Here is an 8,536-nt window from a genome sequence, read left to right on the forward strand (position 1 = left end):
CAATACATGTTTAGGGGCTTGCTACAGAGTCCTACTCATACAATACATGTTTAGGGGCTTGCTACAGAGTCCTACTCATACAATACATGTACAGAGTCCTACTCATACAATACATGTACAGGGGCTTGCTACAGAGTCCTACTCATACAATACATGTTTAGGGGCTTGCTACAGAGTCCTACTCATACAATACATGTACAGGGGCTTGCTACAGAGTCCTACTCATACAATACATGTACAGGGGCTTGCTACAGAGTCCTACTCATACAATACATGTTTAGGGGCTTGCTACAGAGTCCTACTCATACAATACATGTACAGAGTCCTACTCATACAATACATGTACAGGGGCTTGCTACAGAGTCCTACTCATACAATACATGTTTAGGGGCTTGCTACAGAGTCCTACTCATACAATACATGTACAGGGGCTTGCTACAGAGTCCTACTCATACAATACATGTTTAGGGGCTTGCTACAGAGTCCTACTCATACAATACATGTTTAGGGGCTTGCTACAGAGTCCTACTCATACAATACATGTACAGGGGCTTGCTACAGAGTCCTGCTCATACAATACATGTTTAGGGGCTTGCTACAGAGTCCTACTCATACAATACATGTACAGGGGCTTGCTACAGAGTCCTACTCATACAATACATGTACAGGGGCTTGCTACAGAGTCCTACTCATACAATACATGTTTCACATACGTCACACACCACTTGGAGGTGCAAACAATCAGAGTTTTGGTTGATTTGACCATCAGTTAACTTCGAAACTATTTTACTTTGGATAGACAATAGCAATACATCATAGGAGTGATTAACGTCAAAAAATCTAGACTGGAGAAACTAAACATTTGACACCTGTTCCACCTGTTTAGTCGCTACCTTAGAATAATAAGGTTCTATCTGCGTTTTGAGTTCTGAGATATTGAGCTTCAAAGTTTTAGAATTCCATAGAGTTACATGGTAAATGGAACAAGTTCTTTGATATAAAGTCCAAATATGTACACAACTTTAAGAAACACCTCATCTCAAAGAATAAAAATATGTAAATAACTCCATTTTGACAAAAATGTCAGATAGAACCTTATTATTCTAAGGTAGCGTAGTGTTCTAAAGACGTCAAATAGTCCGCTATAGTTACCAAATTCATAGCCAAAGAGCCAGAAGGAAAGATGCATGGATGGCTATAAAAGCTGTGTTTTCATTATACAACTAAACACAACAAAATACATTTATAACCCTTGAGCCAGCTCCTTACTATGTGATCTCAATGGCAATGCAGCGTTTGTTTGCACCTCCAAAAACATGGCGTACCTGGTTACCTCGCAAAAACGCCCACAAATACCCGTATTTTTGTGTGAAAGAATACAATACATATTCAGGCCTGCTAGAGCCCTACTCATACAATACATATTCAGGCTTGCTACAGAGTCCTGCCACTCATACAATACATATTCAGGGGCTTGCTACAGAGTCCTGCTACTCATACAATACATGTACAGAGTCCTGCTACTCATATATTCAGGCCTCAGGCCTGAGAAGAAAGATACAACATTAAACATAGACAATAGACAACTCTACTGAGCCCCTAAAGAGTGATGAGCACGATAAATTATCTGGTACGCATCAGACACACACAAAATGAAAAACGAGAAAGAGCTTCCCAGAAACTTGAAAAAATTCAATTCAATTCATTTCAACTTGCTTACAACAATTCTCCAAGACTTATGGTTTGTTTGTTGGCCTCAAGCAGCTGACCTGCCAATCCTGCCAGTTCCTGCAAAGTATCTCCCACTCACTCAACCAATCTGTCAATCAATTAATCAACCAATCAATCAGGTAATCAATCAGTGTCAGCTGTAGTTGCTCATAGTGCTCAGTTGGTGTTGAAAGAAGAGAGGAAAGGAGAGAGTAGTCAGCAGTAGCAGCCAGAAACCTGTTCATTTTGCTTTGTGAATGTGGTTCCCTGAATGTTGGCCTCTGTATAAAATCAATCGATGCAGACTCTATGACACGCCATGTTAACATTTCACCCCTCTTAAAATGGTGGACATATTGTATCAGCAAGAGTCAATAGGTGACCGTGTTGAAGCAGGGAAAGCCAGATAACAACCTTTTCAACTCTGCAGATGCATCACAAACTTGACTTTTGTATTGACTTATAATGAGCAATGGGCCACTGCAACATTCTTCAGGTAGCTCTGAGCAGTGCATGTCATTAAGATGCCAATAGTAATTTAGGAAACCTTTCCAGTCTGCTGGCTACAATGGCAGCTTCTAAACTCCATCTTCTCACCTTCCCGGTTGTCCAGAGCATGTTGTGCACTGTTGTGGCAACCCCGACACCAAAAGCAAAATCACTGACAGGTCCTCTGTGTCCCCTACCCCCTTCCTCCTCTACCCCCTTCCTCCTCCACCTCCTTCCTCTCCACTTCCCTCTCTTCCTTCTCTCCTCTACCTCCTCTTCTACCACTTCTCCTCCTACCACACTTTGACTTGTACTAAAAATGTAGGCACTCCTGTCCTCTAGTATATAGTCTCCTCTGCATTGTAGCTTAAATATTATTTTACAGGTGAAGCTGTAGTCCTGTAGTTTAAATGTTATTCTATTGCTGAAGCTGTAGCACTGTAGCTTAAATGTTATTCTAACGCTGTATCTTAAATGTTATTCTAATGCTGTAGCTTAAATGTTATTCTAACGCTGTATCTTAAATGTTATTCTATTGCTGAAGCTGTAGCGTTGTATCTTAAATGTTATTCTAATGCTGAAGCTGTAGCGTTGTAGCTTAAATGTTATTCTAACGCTGTATCTTAAATGTTATTCTAACTCTGAAGCTGTAGCGTTGTATCTTAAATGTTATTCTAACGCTGAAGCTGTAGCGTTGTATCTTAAATGTTATTCTAACGCTGTATCTTAAATGTTATTCTAACGCTGAAGCTGTAGCACTGTAGCTTAAATGTTATTCTAACGCTGTATCTTAAATGTTATTCTAATGCTGAAGCTGTAGCACTGTAGCTTAAATGTTATTCTAACGCTGTAGCTTAAATGTTATTCTAACGCTGTATCTTAAATGTTATTCTAATGCTGAAGCTGTAGCGTTGTAGCTTAAATGTTATTCTAACGCTGTAGCTTAAATGTTATTCTATTGCTGAAGCTTAAATGTTATTCTAACGCTGAAGCTGTAGCGTTGTAGCTTAAATGTTATTCTATTGTTGAAGCTTAAATGTTATTCTAATGCTGTAGCTTAAATATTATTCTATTGCTGAAGCTGTAGCGTTGTAGCTTAAATGTTATTCTAACGCTGTCATTCGCTTTGGAAAAGCGTGTCTGCCAAATGAATACATGCAAATGTAAATAAGTATTAAAATGGCCGCCGATTGCAGTCCACTCAAAGAGCACAGTATAGCAAGCACTTCTCACAGCTCATGTACAGTACGTCTATTCTTGACCCCCCTGTCCTCGCTCCATTGCTCTCTTCACGTTTTGATAGGGGCGCGTTTCCCAAAACCATAGTTAACCTGTTAGCAATTTAGTTGGTTGGCAATGGGAAATTGCATTGCAACCAACAAAGTTGCTAAGTTGGGAAACACGCCCCAGGGCGGTGGGCTAGGAAGTAAGGAAGGGAGGGAGGGAGGGAGGAAGGGAAGAAGGACGATTGACAAATAAGAGAAATGAGAAGACAGCCTCACGTCATGTCTGTCCTTGACTCCTTGGTCACATTTCCTTCATGTTTAGAGGGAGGAACTGGGTTTTAACTTTAACGTGTCCACCATCTCAGGAGGGTTAAAATGTTAACATGTCACGCCACAGAGTTCGCAGCGATCGATTTCACATAAAGGCAGAATGAACGGGTCTCTGGGTGCTACAGCAGGGACTAAGACTTGAAGGAAGGATTAGCAATTAAGGTAACTGAGAGGGACCAAGGGCCTCTTCCCCTGCCTGTGGAGAGGAGGGGCAGAGGCGGAATATCTCAGCACTGCTGCGGGCCATTAGCTGTCATATGATGAACACATGGTAAAACGGGTAAACAGGGAGAACCTTAAAGACTAGGCGCAACGCCAGCCAATGGCCCTGACATGGGAAACGCGGTCACCCCCCCCTTTGGCAGTCAAACCACCACTTGGCCTAGATTACTAGTGAGGAAAAGGCCATTATAGAGGAGACTATTTGGCTACCCAAGCAGCAACTGGTCTCTGCAGTGGTGTGGTAGGTCTCAGTCAACAAAAGGCAATTATGCATCAGTCCAGTTGGTTCAAATGTGTAGCTTTATGGCATGAGTGAGACGTGAGGTGGGAAAGGACATACCTTACCTCCATCCAAACCACAGCTGTGGGTATATCCTTACCAACCCCATGATCACAAGCACCAAACTGCTTTTATATTACAGTTGTTCTACTACCAACTAATCAAGTTTAAACATCAAATTGTGTTTTGCTATTGTTTTTGTTATGTTAGTTAATTCATCCTCAATCCCCCCAAAAAAAGTTTCTCTTGGTTTTGTCATCTTCTGTGGTCACACAATGCAGCATATCGCTTGAGCCAAGTTCAGGGAGGAAGGTTATATTGTGCTTGTGCACAACTTGTATATCCTACTTGCTTGTCCCTTGATTAAATTATTCACGCCACTTGATCCATAACTCAAGAAATCACTGCCCTCGTGTTTAGAATTCATGGACAGTTCATGTTGGAGTGACTATTTGCAGTAGAGGGGTTGGCCTGGGAGACCTCTTGTGCAATCAGACATTAACAAATAGTTTGAACAGACCCATGGATAAACAGGACACACATTTTTGTTTCTTTGTTTGATGAATATAACTAATGTATCTAGTCACCTGACCTGCAGATGAAGACTTCATACTACAAGCAGACAAGGCAAACACAGGTCACGGGTGAAAATACATTTTATTGTCAAATAGACAAGGATTGACTTCCTTTAACAGGAATTTCTTTAAAAAAAAAAATTATGGAAAAAAAAAAAAACCCAGTTACTGCAACGACACTGCAACTGATAACCACTGAAAGGCAATAAAAGGTCTTTCTCTTTTAAAAAAAGAGAAAAAAAATAATAAACTTGTAGAAAACTACATAAAACAGTGTGGCAATCCCCCAATCAACATGTGGAAAATGTACCAAAAAAACCCCAAAAAGAACAAATCCCCTCTTGAACATGAGGCACACGGTAGATTCTCAGCCACAGAGCAGCATGTTGATCTTACGCAGTGCAGCGTCCAATCACAGCCCTCTCCTCTCCTGTAGAACAAGGCTATTGGCCGATGTGATTGGACAAGACTGACAGACAAACAATTAATGGCGATTCACCAAACTTTCAAGCCTACCTACATGGACCCCATTATATGAGCCGTTCCTCGTCCCTCAACACCCCCATATGGTGCGCTACATTCTACTTGCATTACATTCAAATACACAGGGGGGCCTCAGCCCAAGTCAATCCGTAATGATGAATGTATAGAGTTGGAGTCATCTTCATAAACACATCTTATTGTGCACCAGCTATGCACCAGCCAATGCAGAGTGATTAAAAAATACATCCTGACTTTTTATATTTATTGCCAATTTGAACTACAAATTTCTTAATTGAAGTATACAAATGTCTAAAAACTTTAGATAGGACATTTTAATCAATCAAATCCTTGCATGTAATCAAAGAGTAATTAGTCTCAAAATTGAAATGGTGTTAAAATCCTTGTTGGCGCTGAGCAGTCTGGTTTAATTTTTTGTACAAAATGGATTCATCACTTATTTCGCTACAGATCTTAAACGTTTACGCTAAACACACAGCCATTTCCAAATGCTTTGTGAATGTATTTAAGAACTAGCATTATAATATGGCACAACTCCGCCACACACGCTTTGCACATACACCCACCTTCCAACACTCACAGTTGCACATCTAAGAAAACAAAAATATATTTATAAATATAAAAAGCCTAGAAAAAGAACATCACTCCTAGTAAGAGTGACTTACATTCAGGTATTGAAGTGTAGAAGTGCATTGTACCCTTGAACCCTCTACAGGAAATCTCAACCTTGCCGGTCCAGTTAACCCCACCAGCCCCCTCCACCCAACCCCAGGTGTCCCGTCGGACCCAGTCCGAGCGCGCTCAGTACTCCTCCACCACGGTACCGGCCGGAGAGGAGGAGTAGAGCTTCTTCTTGATGAGGCGGAATCCAGGGCTGAGCTTGAGCGCGTGGCGGAAGCCCGGGGCGAAGCAGGCGCCGATGTGGAAGAGGTCCCTGAGACTGGGCCAGGCGCTGGCGTCCTGCTTGAACACCAGCGTCAGCTCGAAGGTGGGCACCACGCTGGCGTCGCACACGATGCGCTCAAGCCGCTTGCAGCCGCCACGCTCGGCCTCCACGAGCACGTGCAGAACGCAGCCACGCAGGCCACAGGGCTCGGCCGCCGCCAGGCGCAGCACGTCGCGCGAGATGCGCCGCGTCAGCGTCTCCGGGACCAGTACCTCGGCGCAGTGCAGCGTGCTCTTCTTGGCACGCGACAGGCAGCCCTCCAGCAGCTTGGCCAGCTGTTGGCACGTGCCCGCCTCCTGGCGAAGGGACTCCGGGTCGCCAACGCTCAGGCCCACTCCCACTGGGGGCTCGGACAGGCAGCGCTCCCAGAAGTCCAGCTCTGAAGAGGGGGGGGGGGGGATGGAGAAGAGGACAGAGGACGAGATGGAGGAGAGGAAGAGAATGAGATAAAAGCAGCAGGAGGAGGTGAAAGGAGAAGAGGAGGAGTGTGGACGAGTAGAGGTAGAGAAGGAGGTAAACAAGGGATGGATGGTGAGAGAGAGAGAGAGAAAGAGAGAGAGGAAAAGAATGGGTAGAGCAGAAGAGAGGGAGGAGAAGAGTAAAGGAGGAAGGGAAGGACAGAAAGATGGGGAGAGGAGAGAAGACAGTGGCAAAGGTCAACACCAGTGACATCTGAAACCCAACACAAAAATGACCAAAAGGGGGGCATGCACTGCATGCAGCATAAGGGTTGTTTGTAACTGCACAACACATTCCAGCAGTCAATAGTAAATAACTAATGAAATAACTGACATTTCTTTTATCATTGATATTCATGCGTTACCTTTGACACATGACATTTTGATAAATGAATACTATGCTAAATTTGTGTAATTAATCTCTCAACATTATTTGACATGAATTAAAATGGCATGTCATTTAGAAAATCGCATGTGTCCACCGTTCTTCATAGAATCTAAAGCAAAAGTACTGCGCACGCAACAGCACTGGAGCTGGAGGAGGATGACTTCATCATTCGGTTGACTCTAACGCCCTCCCCTCCCCTCCCCTGGATGGCGCGGAGCGGCTCTGCACCACTGCCGGCCGGGTAAACAACCACTAGCTGCATAATCATCATTTGGAAGGGTCCAGCTCACTCCGCAATTCAGCTGGTAGAAAAACATGCTGCAAACACAAAGAAAAGGGCAATCTTACCATCTTCGATGTAGCTCTGGTCGTACCGACGGTCGAATGCTTCGGATATGCACTCAGAGTTCTTGTTTTTCAGTGTGCTTGTTGCAACCATGGTTATCAGTCGTTAGTTTAAATATAAAGTGCTACGGATGAAGAAAAAACAAAGGCTTAGAGAAACAGTTTTTAAACCATCTCTTATCATGCATACAACATGTTGTAGGATAGTCGTGCTGCTGTTAAGACGAATATGCCTTGAAAGACTAAGTAGGTTAACTGCCGAATCATTTAACGTTAACGTTAAACATTGCCGGTTAAGTCAAGACAAAACACACGATGAAAATGAACCAGATAGCGATTTCACCAGGTTAAACGAACAATTGGCTTCATAAACAAGAACTTGTCAAGAAACTGCCAGGGACAGCAAAAAGAAGTCATTGCAACTGTAACGTTAGCAAGCGAAGTTCACTAGTTTGAAAGAAATAACTTTCAATGGAGCTAGCAACATCTCAACAACAGCTTACGTTAAGCACGACATATTTTTCTGTAAAAAAAACTCAGGAAATGAGACTTACCTTTATAAATTCTGTTAGAGTAAAATAACTTAATTTGATTTCAGATAAATAGTTTCCCCACACACACAACCTCCCCAATCACACTCACAGTCAACCACTCTCACACAGGTCTGAAACAACAAGCGCTGCTTTTTCTGGTCTTTATAGCCTTCCAGAGCACAGCTGACGACAACGCATCAGCCAATCACAGCGCGTTTAACATTCTAGAAATCACTAATTTTGCCAGGCAACCCGTTAGCGCGTGCAGTTCCATTGCACGGCACGCTGTGTGGCTGAGTCGACTATTGTGATAGGCCAAAGAGGAAACTTCACCAGCCAATTAAAGGCAGGTAATTTGCTGTTGCCATCTACTCAGTTTTCCTCTCAGGTAGTTATTGAAATATTATATTGGTAGGAAAAATTGACCGTTTGAAAGTGCCACCTTCATAAAAAATAAAAATAATTTGTTTGTGACGATTAATTAAAGGCCGTTGAAAAAAGGTAGGCTTTTAGCTGTTGCATCTATTAATTAT

The 8,536-nt window shown here is 42.8% G+C and overlaps 1 protein-coding gene across 1 annotated transcript; it reads right to left on the reverse strand.

Moving 5' to 3' along the window:
* Positions 1–4,895: 4,895 nt before the first annotated feature.
* Positions 4,896–8,113, reverse strand: LOC143127922 (DNA damage-inducible transcript 4-like protein). Its single transcript, XM_076289617.1, has 3 exons — positions 8,025–8,113; positions 7,474–7,595; positions 4,896–6,658 (listed from the first exon to the last, which is right to left on the reverse strand). Exons 2-3 carry the CDS (start codon positions 7,562–7,564, stop codon positions 6,135–6,137), a joined length of 615 nt encoding a protein of 204 aa, XP_076145732.1. The 5' UTR covers positions 7,565–7,595; positions 8,025–8,113; the 3' UTR covers positions 4,896–6,134.
* Between the last annotated feature and the right edge of the window lie 423 nt (positions 8,114–8,536).

The sequence above is a fragment of the Alosa pseudoharengus genome, unplaced genomic scaffold, assembly GCF_046254945.1.
Source record: "Alosa pseudoharengus isolate Yale_2024_CS ecotype anadromous, Long Island Sound unplaced genomic scaffold, YU_APseudo_1.1 YU_APseudo_1.1_scf_17, whole genome shotgun sequence".
Classification (NCBI taxonomy): Eukaryota; Metazoa; Chordata; class Actinopteri; order Clupeiformes; family Clupeidae; genus Alosa; species Alosa pseudoharengus.

Bases quoted from the DNA above. Each gene is read 5' to 3' on its own strand.
- LOC143127922 (XM_076289617.1), bottom strand. From the start codon at position 7,564: ATGGTTGCAACAAGCACACTGAAAAACAAGAACTCTGAGTGCATATCC. The intron at 6,659-7,473 runs GTAAGATTGCCC...CCCCCTCTTCAG, and splicing joins CCAGAGCTACATCGAAGATG to AGCTGGACTTCTGGGAGCGC.